This window comes from Xenopus laevis, chromosome 9_10L, assembly GCF_017654675.1.
Source record: "Xenopus laevis strain J_2021 chromosome 9_10L, Xenopus_laevis_v10.1, whole genome shotgun sequence".
Taxonomy (NCBI): Eukaryota; Metazoa; Chordata; class Amphibia; order Anura; family Pipidae; genus Xenopus; species Xenopus laevis.
Window position 1 is genome coordinate 5,610,411 of NC_054387.1, and position 17,762 is coordinate 5,628,172.

General features: G+C 42.4%; 1 protein-coding gene across 1 annotated transcript in view; it reads right to left on the bottom strand.

The window, feature by feature from the left end:
• Window positions 1-17,762, bottom strand: part of eftud2.L (elongation factor Tu GTP binding domain containing 2 L homeolog) — a 24,634-nt gene extending 6,872 nt beyond the window's left edge. Inside the window, exons 1-14 of the mRNA XM_018234836.2 lie at window positions 17,561-17,762; window positions 15,406-15,527; window positions 8,888-9,053; window positions 7,979-8,057; window positions 7,823-7,898; window positions 4,141-4,206; window positions 3,955-3,990; window positions 3,347-3,437; window positions 2,259-2,341; window positions 1,894-2,060; window positions 1,545-1,669; window positions 1,219-1,282; window positions 691-781; window positions 472-607 (exon numbers count right to left, since the gene is read on the bottom strand). Of these exons, the coding sequence (XP_018090325.1) occupies window positions 472-607; window positions 691-781; window positions 1,219-1,282; window positions 1,545-1,669; window positions 1,894-2,060; window positions 2,259-2,341; window positions 3,347-3,437; window positions 3,955-3,990; window positions 4,141-4,206; window positions 7,823-7,898; window positions 7,979-8,057; window positions 8,888-9,053; window positions 15,406-15,516 (1,291 nt within the window). The 5' untranslated portion in view covers window positions 15,517-15,527; window positions 17,561-17,762. The remainder of the gene's footprint in view (window positions 1-471; window positions 608-690; window positions 782-1,218; window positions 1,283-1,544; window positions 1,670-1,893; window positions 2,061-2,258; window positions 2,342-3,346; window positions 3,438-3,954; window positions 3,991-4,140; window positions 4,207-7,822; window positions 7,899-7,978; window positions 8,058-8,887; window positions 9,054-15,405; window positions 15,528-17,560) is intronic.

The window sequence follows — 17,762 nt, forward strand, 5'->3', positions numbered from 1 at the left end:
CCCCACCCGGCCAAGTACCACCCACACATGGAGCCCCATAGCCTTTGGTCTGGGTGGCCCTGACCTCCTGTCCTCCCAATGGCAGCCCTGAGCAACTTTTAGCATCTAGGACAGGCTCGGACTGGCAATCTGTGGGTTCTGGCAAATGCCAGAGGGGCTGCTATAAGGTGCCTTTAAAAGTCACTATTTTGTGAGCTGGTGGGGGCTGTTTGGGCCTCTGTGTGGGCTGATTGGGACTCTGTGCACCTGAAATGCCAGGGCCTATTTTAATTCTCAGTCCGGACCTGATCTAGGATATCAAGCCTTGCCTTCTGATGTGGTGATGCTCAGAGTCTTATAACAGGTAGGAAATTAACCATTTAAATGCTTATGCTTACATCTACTTTGAAAAGCACAACACAAAGCTGCAGCCTCAATAATGGAAGAGTATCCAATACACTGTGTAACAATTAGGGAGCATCTGGCTCTTACCAGTGAATTCCCCAAAGAAGCGGTTACAGACAAGCCTCAGGAGAGGACGGATGTTCAGTTTCAGTTCCTCTTTGGTCAGATGAATTCCCAGCTCCTCGAGAGTCTGAGGCAGAGTTGTGTCTACATCACCGACCACCTGTAGTTGAGAGAACGTGCAAAAATTAGCAAATCATTCGGATTGGGAAAGATAAACCGGGCACGGCAGCACCATCCACACACCTGAGCCAGAATCTTATAGAGAGGTTCCAGGACAAACTCCACAAAACTGCGCTGCGAGCTGCTTGTAGGAGCTTTCTTGGTGAACTTGCGGCTGGACAAAGAGACATGGTGTGAGCAAGGCCTGGATAAAGGGGTTATTTGGCTGAAGAGAGACTAGTGGAATGTTCCTGGCCAAGATTTGATTCTGTTTTGAAAGATCAGCTCATCTTGCACTGACCTATTTATATGAAGTAAAATAACTACTGTATTAAACTCCTCACGAGTGACTCATTTCCACTAAGTAATAAAGACAACTTTAATTTGCAATAATGATCCTCTTAACTACAAGTGCCACCACCCTTCCACCACCAGAGTTGCGAATGGTAATCGTTTCGAGTGTATGCTTTTTGTATTGTACCAATGACCATGGAACAGACATTCCTAAGTGCAGCTCTACGAAAAGAGGCCCTTTAATTAGGGGATGCTTAACACTAACTTTGGACTCTGTTTCAGCCAGAGGAAAGTTTACACCCTCCTAGAACTACATACGTTTTAGGATTGAAGTAGATGTCGCCCCACAATCGCTTTGCAAACTCCTGGTAGTTAATGTCCCCTGCAAAGAAAGTGACCTGTGAGCAGTTGTGCAGAAAATAAAAAGACACAGAATCCTCACTTCAAGCCTTTCTCTAATCTGCTGTTGGCCTCAAACCCTGTTGCCACAATGCTAGTCTGCTAATCCTGCCATAAAGCAAGGAATTAACCCATTAGCACCAGTATCTTTGAAATTATAGGAAGGAGAATTGCAGAGATTATTCTGGCATAAGCTATTTATGTCACAGTAAGGAATAAAAGTCAATGTCCTAAAGTCCACTTACCATATGTGTCAGCATAAATTTTGGCAAAAGAGCCCAGTGTAAAGCAGATACTGTACTGCGAGCTAGCGAAACAGACGTTTCCCAGGAGAGGTGAGAGAATCAGGTTCTCGTCTGTGGAATACACGCTAAAGAGAAAGAACAGAGACTAGTCAGGAGTGCCATTCTCTTGGGACAGAAGAGGACACATAAAAATTCAGGCTAGGGTTTACATATAATGGAAATTAGGCAGCACTGTAAAAGCAAAATGTTTTTTTTCTGTACATTAAAGGGAATATCTATATTGAGGGAGCAAATTCCACATGTGAAATGGGCTAGAGTTCAGTTTCTTAAACCCATTCCACCCAAGCACCTCAGCAGCCCGTTCACTTCATCCACAATGTGCCGCAGTTTGTAATAGGCGTCCGTGGGAGGCAGCTTGAGCTCGAGAATCAGTCTGTCTATCTTGTTGATGCAGACAGTGACGGCCAGACGTTCCTGAACAGCATGCTTAATCAGTCTCTCTGTGTTCAGCATAACCTGGGAGATGAGAAAAGAATAAACAAGGGCTCCGGGAAGAGACATATGTAAATGAGCCATGAAGAAAGGAGCGGGATAGATGAGCAATGACTACCGCATTGGCGAAAAGTTCTGTTTGCTTTAGAATCAGTTTATTTATTTTTTTGGAAGCTCGTTGGAGAGAGCAAGTGTCTATGACTTTATAAAGTAAAACCGTACCCCCTCAGCAGCATCAATAAACAGCACTACTCCATCAGAGATGCGCAATCCAGCTGTAACTTCATCTGAAAAGTTAACATGACCTTAAAAAAAAGAAAGGGGTTACATTTAGACACTGTTAATTGTCAAGCTCTTATTGCACCTTGTAGTTTGTGTACATGATACCAGAAATCCCATTTAACGAACACCGTTAAAACAGCCACTTGCAACACAAATGTGTATGGTAAACGACATGCTCGGTTGCACCATTTGTGTGGCAAGAAGCTGCCACTCGGTTGAATTCCATGGCATTGAACTTGGGTGCAACTACAGATATGTACAGTACAATTGTAATATAGAATGTCATAAAACATCCACTGAGGCCTAGTACTCCAAGGAGCATGAAAAATACAGCGTGAAGAACACAACCTAAGGTTTCAGCTCATATTACAGGGACAGAGAAGAGATAACAGTCAAGATAGAAGAGGTTAATAAAATGCATATCTTTATTAAAGGGGTTGTTCACCTTCTAACAATTTTTCAGTTCAGTTGATTTCAGATAGTTAAAAAAATAGAAATAAATACTTTTTCTAATTACTTTCTATTTTCTATGTGTGACCTTTTTTTTTTGTAATATTGAAATGTAAGTCTAATTTTTCATCTTTCTAAAGCTGCTCTGGGAAGGGGGTCACCGACTCTCTAAAGTGTTTTAAGTTGATACATTTAGTTGATACATTTCTTATCTTTGTCCCTGCTCAGCAAAATCCCTGAGTTTCATTAAAGGCAGCTGTTAGACTTGATACAATAGTTGCCAATATTCCACTGCGGATAAATGTATCAACTAAATGTTGCAAAATTGTATCTCAGAATCTGCGCCGGAATTACTGAACTGCCAAACTCAAACACCAGAGACAGGAACATTAAACGTTCAACTTAGATTTTGGAAAAACTGTAAAAAATAGAAAATTAAAATGGAAAGCAATTTGCAAAACGTCTTTATTTCTGGAGAATAATGTGAAAACAACTCAATGGAAAAAGTGTTTGGAAGGTGAACAACCCCTTTAACTACTGGTGGGGCACAAATAAAAACCTCTCGTTCTGTTACTGACCTGGTGTGTCCATAATATTGAACAGGTAAGATTTCTCCTTGGTGTCTGGAAGCACAATTGTAACAGGGGTGCTCTTCATACCAACTCCTCTCTGATGGAAGAAGAGAATTATTAATCTAGCATGTTGTGCCTTATCGTGTACATTGTCCCTATTATTCCACTGAACACAATTTCTCAGTTCTTACGGCAGAGACACATGCTGCGATTCGGGGAGATTAGTCGCCGGGCGACTACAAATCTCCTCTTCTTCGGGGCGACTAATCTCCCTGAACTGCCTTCTCACCAGCTAGAATGTAAATCGCACGGCTGAATGGCACCCGGAGCTCTTCATTTTCTGAAGTCACTGAAGTTTCCTCGTGAAGCGACTTCGGAAAAAAAAGAGCTCAGAGTGCCATCCAGCCGACGGGAAGGCAGTTTGGGGAGATTAGTCGCTGGGCGACTAATCTTCCTGAATCGCAGCGTGTCTGTGCCCTTAAAGAACACAGCAACAACAGCAACGTTTTACCATTGTCAGAACCAGTCAAACGACCAATGCATCTCAATACTAGTTTGCAGTTATCTATAAACATAAAATAGACCAACTATAGATAACAGAGACCATCACTTACCTCCTGCTCAGTAAATAGAATATCTGTGTAGCAAAGCTGAAAGGAAAAAGAGATCAGATCATCAGGGATGAAATGAAAGGAGGCATCACTGCTTCCAAGTCTTCAAACTTATAGCGAAAGGCCTAAATAATGATTTCAATGCCTTTAACGGGCAGTGGGCATAAAAAAAGAAGTTGGGATACTCACATCTTGGTCATGGCGCTTGCGGATTTCAGGGTGTGTTTGCTCAATTAAACAGTCAACAAAACAGGTCTGGGGAGGAAAGAAAAAAATGCATAAATAGATATTACCAAACACTATAAAGCAATAAGCACATGCAAAACTGGGCAGCTTTCAGAAAGCACCACATATAAAAGAATGGATTTTCTGTTTAAAAAATGCTAAAGGTTTTGGTCACTGAGGGTTAAACGGAGTAGAAGTAAAGTGAAAGCAAATGTAAGTCATCTCTGCGTGCATACACTTAGGAGGATGCTTTTAGCCTGCGATTGCTCCAAGCCTTTCATCTCCACACGGCACTGGCTGCAGAGCTTTCATGGCACATTTGTACTACAAAAGCTTTTGATGGAGATCCTGAAGGGAAGGTGCAAAGGAACACTGAAAAGTGCTGTGTACGGTTCCCAGTCATAAATGATCTGCAGTGCATTGGGCAGCAAGTCAGTATTACATGAAAGCATCTTTATTGCCTGGAAATGGCAACATCTGTTCTTTCATTTGTATAATCTGTGAATAACCACGACTACAGTTATGTCCATAAATATATGGACAACGTTTTTTTTCTAATTTTGGTTCTGTACATGACCACAGTGAATTTTAAATGAAACAACTCAGATGCAGTTGAACTGCAGACTTTCAGCTTTAATTCAGTGGGTTGAACAAAAAGATTGTATAAAAATGTGAGGAACTAAAAACACAATCACTTCATTTTAGGGGCTCAAAAGTAATTGGACAAATTAAAAAAATAAGTGAAAATAAAATGTCCATTTCGAATACTTGGTTGAAACCCTTTGCTGGCAATGACAGCCTGAAGTGTTGAACTCATGGACATCACCAGATTCTGGGTTTCCTCCTTTTTAATGCTCTGCCAGGCCTTTACTGCACCAGCTTTCAGTTGCTATTTGTGGGCCTTTCTGTCCGAAGTTTAGTTTAGAAATGCAGCTCAATTGGGTTCAGATCAGGTGACTTGGCCATTCAACAATATTCCACTTCTTTGCTTTAATAAACTCCTGGGCTGCTTTGGCTGTATGTTTTGGCTCATTATGAAACGCCTCCCAATCAATGTGAGTGCATTTAGCTGGATTTGAGCAGACAGTGTCTCTGAAGAGCTCACAATTCATTCTTGTGCTTCTGTCCTGTGTCACATGATGGATAAACACTAGTGTCCCAGTGCCACTGGCAGCCATGCACCCCCAAGCCATCACACTGCCTCCCAAATGTTTTATACACAACTGTGCTATGCATTGGATCATCAGCTCTTCCACACTTCTCCAGACTTTTTTCTTGCCATCATTCTGGTACCGGTTGATCTTGGTTTCATCTGTCTAATGAATTTTTCCAGAACTGTGCTGGCTTTTTTTTTTTTTTAGATGTTTCCAATGTAGCCTTTCTATTCTTGATGCTTATGAGTGGCTTGTACCTTGCAGTGCAGCCTCTGTATTTACTTTCATGCAGCCTTCTCTTTATGGCAGACTTGGATATCGATACGCCTACCTCCTGGAGAGTGTTGTTCGCTTGTTTGGCTGTTGTAAAGGAAACAATGGAAATTGTTTCTGAGATCATCCACCACTGTTGTCTTCCGTGGACGTCCAGGTCTTTTTGCGTTGCCGAGTTCACCAGTGTTTCTTTCTTTCTCAGGATGTACCAAACTGTAGATTTTGCCACTCCTAATATTGTAGCAAATTCTCAGATGTTTTTTTTTCTGTTTTTGCAGCTTAGGGATGGCTTGTTTCACCTGCATGGAGAGCTCCTTTGACCACATGTTGTCTGTTCCACATACAAGCACCCCCCCCCCCCTCAAATCAACTCCAGGGCTTTTATCTGCTTCTTTGATAATGACATAACGAAGGAATGGCCCCCTCCTGCCCATGAAATAGCCTTTGAGTCAATTGTCCAATTACTTTTGAGCCCCTGAAGTTTAAAAAAAAAAAACGGCTTTAGTGCCTCATATTTTTATGCAATCTTTTAGTTCAACCCACTGAATTAAAGCTGAATGTCTGCAGTTCCACTGCATCAGAGTTGTTTCGTTTAAAATTCATTGTGGTCATGTACAGAACCAAAATTAGAAAAAAACTGTTGTCCGTCCAAATATTTGTGGACCTAACTGTATTTTACCACCCCAACAGACAATGTAATGTACATGGGGACTTAATTCTGACTTTTATTATCTGTGTTTGTAGTGTTAATCAAGTCAAACTGCATAGAAACAATAAAGCAGCACTTGTATCTATTGACATTGTCGGGCCCATTCATTACAGCAGCAATCGTTTAAACAGAATTCCGAGTATGCAGCCTAGCAAAGAGACCATCGTGGAGTAATGCTTTGTTTCGGCCACTGACCGATAAATCAGTTCCTAGGATTTATGGGGAAAATGGGCCATAGGAGAATGATATAAATGTCAGAGAAAAGGTAGAATTCTATCTGCCAAGTGGAAACAGGGTCTCTGGGATGCCCCCGCTGAATGATACAATAGGATGCATTGGAAATAGAGCAGAGCTGTCTGTCACATAGTCTAGCCAACATATAGCATTGGACAGCAACGGAGAATGTCGGCATCCATCAGCAAAAACAAAACTGATCGCTCCTAAATAATCAACACCCGATAGCGGCAGCATCTGCCATAAACTGCATGTTACGTATCCGTATGAATAGGAAAGCAGACGCAGGCCAGGAAGGCTGTCTGACACCACTATTATAAGTAAAGGCACTGTAGTTGTTGGATGCCATTGCTTCCATTCATTATTTCATTTATAAATAATATGTAGCAACATGTGCTGCCCTGCAGGACACTCACTTTGCACGAACAACAAATAAGCAGCACTTAAAGGGGAACTCATGCTTCCAAACCAAAATTTGATAAAGAGGCCACATAACACAGAAACCCTTAATATATCCGTTACAGTTACCGGTTTCTTCAAAAAAGTATGAATAAATGCCATTTTTTATGCTGAAATCCAGCTGTTTAACAGTTCTTCTCTTTCTGCATCATTTGAAATCCTGGCAGTGAAGAAGGGACTAAACACGGATGTTAAAAATTGGAGCAACTTCTCCACAGCCTACAGACAGCATGCAGGAACTACAGAACCCACAATGCATTGCACTGGTATGTTCCCTTTCTTTATTGAAATCACGTGTGCAGGGAATTGTGGGGTTTGGAGGATGCAGGCTAAGGACAGATGGCTGCTGATACAAAGTAACAGTAGTCAGACATATCAGCAGGAGAGCAGGGAACTGTTCCAAATCATTAAAAATCATAAAAAGTCTACATATTTTTTCCTTGATGTATACTGCAAAGTTGCTTGAAATTAGGTTTACTTTTCAAAAAGCGTATGTTATGTTTGTGTGGAGATAAACAGGAGTCAATCCTGGCTCTCTACACACCTATCTTAGTAGAAAGTACACACCTAAGTGATATCATATGTGACATTCTCATCTTGTGGCTGCATTCAAAACTGCACTATTAATCCTGGATCAGTAAACAAGAATAGCACTAAATGCACTAGCCGTGCATGTTCGAGAGCTATTTGCAATTGCCAGTAAACCTGCGATTCCACCCATTTACTTGACACAGTTAAGTTGGGTTGACTCCTGCTCATGTTTAATAAGTAATCCAAGTTATAGGGCACCCAAAATTAACATTGAAAGCTTCCTTACCTTTCCATGATGCAGGTGGCCACAAAGAGTCACATTCCGAATCAGTTCAGGATTGTCCATTAGATCTGCGAGGAAGCTGAAAAAAGTATGGACTTATAAACTGCAGGCAAGAGCCATCAGTACATCAGTGGGAAATCATAATATAGCGATACTTACTCCATCTCATAAACAGTTGCCGGCAGTCCCTGCTCCATCATCGAAAACTTTTTAGCCTTCACCGGTTTAATAATTGGCTCTAAAAGTAGAAAGGGGGGACAAAAAAAAAAAAAGTTTCATAGAGAGGAAGCGCTGGTGTAAATTGTGAGGTGATCCGTGCATTAGGTTTAAAAATAAAAAGCATTTATATCATTCAAAATGTATTGTTTCGGTAATGTGGGCGGGTGTTGGAGGGAGTTAAAAGATTTTCTAGCTGGTGGTCAGAAAAGTTAGGCCAATTAACTACAAGTATAATACATAGATATGTGTTTTGTTTATAAGACACAAGAGCCATGAATATCTTGCAAATTATATCCTTATAAATAGTGACTAGTGATGTCATTTGTGTCACATGACTCACTAAAACTTGTGTATTATGATAAATAAAGTAGGGATGCACCGAATCCAGGATTCAGCCTTTTTCAGCAGGATTCGGGCAAATCCTTCTGCCCAGCCGAACCAAATTTGCACATGCAAATTAGGGGCGGGGAGGGAAATAGCATGACTTTTTGTCACAAAACAAGGAAGTAAAAAATGTTTTCCCCCTTCCCACCCCTAATTTGCATATGCAAATTAGGAATCTGATTCAGTTCGGCATTTGGCCGAATCTTTCGTGAAGGATTCGGCCGAACCCAAAATAGTGGATTCGGTGCATCCCTAATATAAAGTACCCCTTGTTGGAAAATATAAGGATATCAGAAGTAACCTCGGAGTTCCGTGACCTGTATAAAATCACTCTGCCTTGTATTTTTATATGGTCATGGAACTCCTCGGTGACATATAATATCCTTATATTTTACAAGAGGGGGTACTTTATTCACTATATATTCCCTGATGTGTGGTTTGGCCCTTTCCAAAATGCTTTTTTACCAGTAAGTGGTTGGGTGTCTTCCTCTTGCACAATGGTTTCCACCTCTGGGCCATAAATCTCCTCCGCGGTGGGATAATATTTTTTATCTTCATGCAGCACAACCTCCATTCCGCCGCGTTCATCATCAGGATCCCCCATATATTCCTCATCATCCTCATCTTCTGCCTGTAGTGAAAAAGGAAAAATTGTAAAAAGAGGGGCGACAGCCCTACACTCTATTCTAAAGGACCAGTAAACGATCCACTAAACGTTTATTACTGGGTTGGTCTTTGCAGCCAGGACATTTACTGTAACCCATGCCAGGCTCTGTAGTTATAACAACATGGGACACGGCAGACAAAGACAAAAAAACAGGAAATTGTTTATACATACCGTAATTTCTGTTTCCTGGTCACTTCCATGGCAGCATTCACCCATGGGTTAATTACCCCCTGCAGGCCAGCGGACAGGACCTCCCCCTACAATTTAAAAGTTCCACCTGTTCCTCCCTTCCCTCGTCTTCGTACTAAAGCTGTCCCCTATATCGGGTGGGAAACTCCCCGGTGAATGCTGCCATGGAAGTGACCAGGAAACAGAAATTACGGTATGTATAAACAATTTCCTGTTTTCCCATAGTCACCCATGGTCAGCATTCACCCATGGGAAATCCCCAAGCTTAAAACAGAGGGCGGGACACAAAATATATTTAACAGAACTTTTAATTAGTAGAATACACTACAGACTGTAAAACTTTCCTCCCAAATTTAGCTTCTTGGGAGGACAAAACATCCAGCTTGTAATGTTTAACAAATGTATTTAAGGATGACCATCTTGCCGACTTGCAGATGCTTTCTGGCGACTCTCTGGCTTGTGCCGCCCAGGAACTCGCCAACGCCCTGGTAGAGTGAGCCTTCAACCCTTTTGGGACACTCCTTCCTGCCACATTATATGCCTTAGCAATGGCCGCTACAATCCAGGAGCTAATTGTTCTCTTGGTAGGAGCTTGACCCTTCCTGTATCCATTCGGAATTATGAACAAATGTTCTGATTTTCTCCATTCCTTTGTTCTTTCCAAGTATATTCTTATGGCTCTTACTAAATCCAAAGTATGCCAAATTTCTTCCTCTGTAGATGTAGGAACAGGGAAAAATGCAGGCAAGATGACCTCCAAATCCATATGGAATTTAGATATAACTTTCGGCAGGAATCCAAATGCGGGTCTCAACACCACTCTGTCTCCAAAAACAACTGTATTTGGCTCAGAAGCCGCCAGAGCTGCTATTTCTCCAACTCTACAGGCTGATGTTACGGCCACTAGGAGAATAACTTTCAATGTCATATTCCACGCTGACGCTTCCTCCAAAGGCTCAAACGGAGCCTCAGTCAAGACCTTTAAAGGAGAAGGAAACCCCCAGGGCGCTAAACCCCTCCCCCCCTCCCCTGTGCTGCCCCCCTCCCTCCTCCCACCTGGCCTACCTGTCCCCCTGGGCAAATGCCCCTAACTTTTTACTCACCCCTCTGCGCAGGTCCTGTCCACGGAGTACGCAGTCGCCATCTTCTCCCACGCGCGTCTTCTTCCTGCTCTGATCGGCGTTTTCTGGCGCATGCGCAGTAGGAACAGGTACCGGTACGGCTCTACTGCGCATGCGCCGAATGTCACGAAGTGAAATCGGAAAACTTCGTGACATTCGGCGCATGCGCAGTAGAGCCGTACCGGTACCTGTTCCTACTGTGCATGCGCCAGAAAACGCCGATCAGAGCAGGAAGAAGACGCGCGTGGGAGAAGATGGCGACTGCGTACTCCGTGGACAGGACCTGCGCAGAGGGGTGAGTAAAAAGTTAGGGGCATTTGCCCAGGGGGACAGGTAGGCCAGGGGGAGGAGGGAGGGGGGGCAGCACAGGGGAGGGGGGGAGGGGTTTAGCGCCCTGGGGGTTTCCTTCTCCTTTAAGACTAAAGGCAGATCCCACGGTGGAAGACAATTTCTCTTCATTGGTCTAACTCTTACAAGGGCATTAAAGAATCTTCTTACCAGCGATTCTTCTGCCCAATTCTTACCAGTCATTGCTGAAATTGCCGACACTTGACCTCTCAATGTACTGCACTGCAATTTCATCTCATATCCTGAAAACAGAAATTCTACCACCACTGCAGGCGATGGTGACAACGGATTCTCCTCCTTTTTTGAAACAAAATCCGCAAACTTTTCCCACACTCTATAGTATTGCTGGGAGGTGCTTTTCTTTCTTGATTTCAATAATAAGTCTATGACTTCATCCTTCAGCAGCAACCCTTTCAATGTCTCCCTCTCAACCGCCAAGCCATCAGACACAGATGATTGTGTCCCTGAAACTGAATGGAATTTTGTGACAGCCAGCCTGGGAAGTTCTGAATCTGCATCGGCTCTTCTATGGCCATTCTCTGAAGCAGGGGAAACCATGGCCTCCTGGGCCAGAAAGGGATAATTGCAATGGCTTCTGCCTCGTCTTTCTTTATCTTCTTCAACACTCTCCATACTAATGGACATGGAGGAAACACATAAATTAGGCCTTCTGACCAACTCTGTCTTAAGCCGTCCACTGCCTCTGCTTCTTTGCAGGGGAACCTTGCAAAAAACCGCTGACACTTCGTGTTCTGTAGGGATGCCATTACATCTATCCATGGCTGACCCCACTTCTTCACCAACTTCTCGAAGATGTTCTCGTGTAGACTCCACTCCCCTGGGTCTAACACTGCTCGACTGAGGAAATCTGCTTTCCAATTCTCTCTCCCTGGAAGATGTATTGCAGTTAACCCCCTTAGCCAACTTTCTGCCCACTGAAACAGTGGTTCTACTTCTTTCAGCAGAGCCCCGCTTCTGGTGCCACCCTGCTTCACTATATAGGCAACCGCCGTTGTGTTGTCCGTCATTATCTTTACCTGCTTGTCTTTCAACAGGTGAGAAAAATGAATGAGAGCTTCTCTTATTGCTCTGAGCTCCAAAATATTTGATGGCACATTTTCTCCTATCCATGTGCCTTGTACAACTCTCTCCTCCATGTGGGCTCCCCATCCCACACTTGAAGCATCGGTGGTTATTACCACCCAGTCTGGTTCCTCTAGAGGAACTCCTCTCGCCAGATTCTCGTACCTGCACCACCAAGCTAGAGTCTTCTTGACCTCCTGTGGTACCACCAATTTTCTTTGTAAATGTAGATGGGGCTGATTTACCTTCCTTAGAAGAAAGAACTGCAAGGGCCTTAAATGCCACTTCGCCCATCTCACTATTTGTATCGTTGCTGACATCGCTCCCAGCACCTTCAGGCAATCGTGAACCGTAACTGTCTTCCTTCTCCTGAAGTCTTTTATTAATTCGACCACTTTCTTTTGTCTGTCTAGTGGTAGACTGACCAGATCTCGATCTGTTTGAAATAAAGCCCCTAAATACTGTAGAGTCTGAGTGGGAATAAAGTTGCTTTTTTCCTGGTTTATTACCCAACCATGGATCTGCAAAAACTCCTTTACTCTGGAAGTTTGCACCTCGGCCTCTGCCCTCGAGTTTGCCACTACCAGAATGTCGTCGAGATAATGGTATACTGCCACACCTTCCTTCCTTAACTCGGCGATGAGTGTGACCAATACTTTCGTGAATACTCTCGGAGACTGGGCTAGACCAAACGGCAGGCATCTGAACTGCACATGTGTGTCTTCTATTGCAAATCTCAGATATCTTCTGTGCACTTGAGCAATAGGCACATGAAAATAAGCATCCTTTAGATCTATGCTTGTCAGCCAGTCTCCACTTGAGACTACTTGCATTATGGATGTTAAGGATTCCATTTTGAACTTTCTTGCTTGCAGGAACTTGTTGAGATTTCTCATATCTAGCACCGGCCTCATTGCACCTGATGCCTTCTTTATCAGAAATAGTTTTGAATAAAAACCGGTGTGTCTTTCTTGAGGCATAACTGTTTCTATTGCTCCTGTCATGAATAACTGACTCAAATAATCTTGAGTTACTCTTCTGTTTGAATCTGTTCCTTTGATCTTCGACTCTATGAAAAAGTCTCTTTTGGGTACTGCCTTGAATTCCAGGAAGAATCCTGATTCGATTACCCCTTGTACCCAAACATCTTGAATCGTTGTGGCCCAGACATGAGAGAAATCGGCCAACCTGCCACCCACCATGGTCTGGGCCTTGCCACCTTCATTGTTGGCTGGAAGTTGACGGGGTAGAAGAGAAAAACCCAGATCTCTTAGCTGCCCCTCTGTAACTTGGACGACCTGATCGCCAAGACGTTTGCCTAGAATACTCTCTGCCAGGCTTATACTGTCTGGAAGTTTTGAAGGACTTGTCTTTAGCTTTGCCATAGTTTGAGTCAAAACGTGCTTTCTTAGGCTGATTTTCCTGAGGAAGAAACACACTCTTGCCTCCTGACACCTTCTTTATAATCGCATCAAGTTTCTCCCCAAACAGCATCTCTCCCTCAAAAGGCAACTGGCATAAATTAGCTTTTGAAGCTGTATCCGCTGCCCAGGATTTTAGCCACAGCGCTCTTCTGGCTGCTACTGATAATGCCATTGATCTTGCTGAGAAGTGCACCAGGTCTAGTGATGCTTCCGATATGAATTCTGTTGCCATTCTGCAATCGGACAACATTTCCAACAACTTCGGCCTTTTGACATTAGAGGATATTGCTTCTCCAAGATCTGCCAGCCATACTTTTAATGCCCTTGACACCGATGTCAGTGCCACTGCCGGTTTACAGGCTGCTCCGGCAGCCCCAAAGGCTTTTCTTAGATTAAACTCCCATCTTCTTCTCCATCGGCTCTCTAAAGACAGCCGCATCATCCACTGGAAGTGTAGTCTTCTTTGCAAGCCTCACCACAGCTGCATCCACTTTAGGCGGAGACTCCCAGGCCTTAGAATCTTGTTCATCAAAGGGGTACTTCTTATTGAATTTCCCTGCAGTTTGAGCCCTTTTTTCCGTCTTTTTCCATTCTGTCGTAATTATCTCTTTAATCGACGAATGTACTGGAAAATATACTGATCTTTTCTTTGAAGAGGGAAAAAGTCTATCTGCAGTCGACAACTTTGTAGCTTCCGTAGGGAATGTCAAAGTCTGCCTAACTGCCTTAATCAATGGGTCTATAATCGTTAAATCAAACGTTGATTCTTCCTCTGATTCAATTTCCCCTTCTTCTGACCCTGCCTGAGACAGGATGTCCGAATCAGCTGATAGTTCTTCCTCTGACACATCCGACAAAAATTCTCCTTGTCTATGATGATGTCTTTGTCTCTTTCTGGAGCTTGACACTTCTTGGAATCCCTGTATCACCGCCTGTTTTATTACAGAAGCTAGGGAGTCTGCAAACAACTGGTTCTCCTGTGACAACGAAGTTCCAGGTTCTTGTTGTTTTTCTGCTGAAGCTGTCTTCTCCGGAGACTTGTCCTTTTTTTGCATCTGTGGCAGGAAGGCTGCATAAAAACAACACATTGTTAGAATCTGAGCCTTACATATGCCAAAGTCTCTCTGACTTATACATCACCTTTTCCCTTTAGGATGAGAGGCTTTCCCCGTCATACCAGGTTCCATTGGTAACTAGTCAAGAGAGTACAAATAATCAGCACTTTCACTTAATAATACAAGAAAGGAACTTAGCTGATCTGCAACACATACCTGCTCTGCGTGCCTAAAACTCAGTCAAAATGCTGGCAAAATGGCACTAACAGGAAGTGTATACCTCTTTAAATAATGGAGGCCGCCCTCTGAATAATTTACCATCCATTATGGATAATAGCCATACCTGTATAATCTATGCTCATTCCAGGTAAAAACGCTTGGTTTTGGCGCCAAAAAACCCCTTCCAGCGTCCTTCCTACTATCTTCTGCCGAAACGCCATTTTGCCCTTTTCCAAAATGGCCGTTCGCACACTTCCGCCGTGACGTCACTTCCGACGCACTCACAGCAACCAAACGGCTGAACCGCATCTCTAGCGTGAATCTCTCCTGAGGGCTCCGGACTTCTCCTAACCCGCGCTGCGGGAGGATCAGACAACCTCCAAGCTGCTGCCATAGCCACGCTTCTTCCGCATCCCCCTGACCCGCAGAACGGGAAGAGAGACACGGGCATGTAAGTAAGCCCCTGCTAACCCCTAGAGGGGAGCTTTCAGGGCCCTCACTCTCAATCCAAGATTCCACGTTCTCCACTGAACTGACATCCTATCCCTGGCCCGGACAGGACAAAATAGACGAGGGAAGGGAGGAACAGGTGGAACTTTTAAATTGTAGGGGGAGGTCCTGTCCGCTGGCCTGCAGGGGGTAATTAACCCATGGGTGAATGCTGACCATGGGTGACTATGGGAAACACAAACTAGAAGTGAAGAACTGACTGCACTTGCCAGATTAATACATTTTAATGTTTGTGACATATCTCATGTGTAGCGCATATTATGTACATAGAGAATAGACGACAACAGCTGAGTGTTAGAGAGGGAGATGCACTGTGTATGGAAAGAGTCTATTATTGGTTTTTATAAAAATAATAACGCAGACTTACCACATCCACATCCCTGTCATCTCTCCCCATGTCGTCGTCATCATTTTCATCATCCGAATCTAATTCAGGCCCGACGTAGTTACCAAACTCATCGTACAATTCAGTGTCCATTTTAGCAGAGCCTTATTTTAAAAGACAGGGTAAAAATAAGCTTGTTAGTAATTGTTTCACTCCAGGATTCCATGCACCTTCTCTTGGGTAATACAGATAGAACCCAACAAACATGATCTGCTGTCAGGGTCCTGCTTTGAACAAGGAGGAGCTTGAAGTGTTCTCTCTCATCTATTTGTAGTGTATAATAGCACTGCTGTGCTCTATCTGGCTCTATATGTCGTTTTTATTGAGTTATTTAGCTTTTTAATCTCCAGCTTGCAATGTCAGCCATCTGGTTGCTAGGGTCCAAATTACCCTATCAACCATGCATTGATTTGGAAGAGCCCACAATGAATAGAAAGAGTAATAAAAAGTAGCACCAACTATAAATTACAGAAGAAGGTACATATATATCTATCTCTCTATCTCTCTCTATATATATATATATATATATATATATATATATATATATATATATATATATATATATATATATATATATATATATATATATATATATTAAGAAAAAATGAAGAGCAATTGAAAAGTTTAAGATACTAAAAGTTAATTCAAGGTGAGCACCTGTTTAAAGAGTGAGGGATATTCTGAGACGATTTGCAATTGGTTTTCATTTTTTATTATTTGTGTTTTTTGACTTATTTAGCTTTTTATTCTGCAGCTCTCCTGTTTGTAATTTCAGCAGTCTGGTTGCTAAGGTCTTTATGACCCCAGCAACCATGCATTGATTTGAAAGAGCCCCCAATGAATAGGAGAGGCCTGAATAGAAATAGGAGTAATAAAAAGTAGCAGCAACTATAAATTACAGAAGAAGGTACATAAAAAATATATATCTATATATTTATATATATCTATATATCTATATATCTATATATCTATATATCTATATATATAAAAGAAAGAACGAAGACCAATTGAAAAGTTGCTTAGAATTATTCTATAAGATACTAAAAGTTAAGTTAAGGTGAAGCACCACTTTAAATAGGTTGTTCACCTTTGCGTTTCTTTTAGTATGATGTACAGAGGGACATTCAATTTGCAATTGGGTTTCATTTCTTATTATTTGTGGTTTTTGAGTTATTTAGCTTTTTATTCAGCAGCTCTCCAGTTTGCAATTTCAGCCATCTGGTTGCTAGGGTCCAAATTCCCCTAGCAACCATGCACTGATATGAATAAGACACTGGATTATGAATAGGAGAGGCCTGAATAGAAAGATGAGGAATAAAAAGTAGCAATAACAATACATTTGTAGCCCTACAGAGTATTTGTTTTTTAGATGGGGTCAGTGACCCCTGTTTGAAAGCTGGAAAGAGTCAGAAGAAGAAGGCAAATAATTCAAGAACTGTAAAAAAAAAAATAAGGAAGATAAATTTAAAAGTTGCTTAGAAAGATTTATTCTATGAGATACTAAATGTTAATTTAATGTGAAGCAGCCTGTTAAAGTGGTTGTTCACCTTTAAGTTAACTGTTAGTATGATGTAGAGAGGGATATTCTGAGACAATTTGCAATTGGTTTTCATTTCTTATTACTTGTGGTTTTTTACTTATTTAGCTTTTTAATCTGCAGCTCTGCAGTTTCAGCCACCTGGTTGCTAGGGTCAAATTCCCCTAGCAACCATGCATTGATTTGAACAAGAAACTGGAATATGAATAGGAGAGGCCTTAATAGAAAGAGGAGTTATAAAAAACAGCAATAACAGTACATTTGTAGCCTTACAGAGCATTTGTGTTTAGATGGGGTCAGTGACCCCCTTTTGAAAGCTGGAAAAAGTCAGAAGAAGGCAAATCATTCAAAAACTGTAAAAAAGAAACAAGGAAGACCAGCTGAAAAGTTGCTTAGAATGATTTATTCTATGAGATAGTAAGAGGTGAAGCAGCACTGTAAGGAGAGATGGCGACACAATAAGCCATGAGGCAGTGCTGCTCCCTATTCCCTCAGCCCAGTCACTGTGAATACAATTTGCCCGCCTGACAGATAGTAAGTGAGACTCGTATCTAACTCAGTAGAAAAGAATCAGCTTCCTTTACACACACTGTAACTTACCCGCTCACGCCGCTCTCTCACTCACTCGCTCACACACAGACACACTACACTTCCTGCGAATCAGGACCCCGCGCGTCGGCAATACGCTTCTCCCACACGCAATAAAACGCACTCCGCTTCTTATGATCACAATGAATCTACGTGCTAGCAACCGCCATAATGTCTACATATAATAACTCTTATTGTTATTCTACATAAAAAC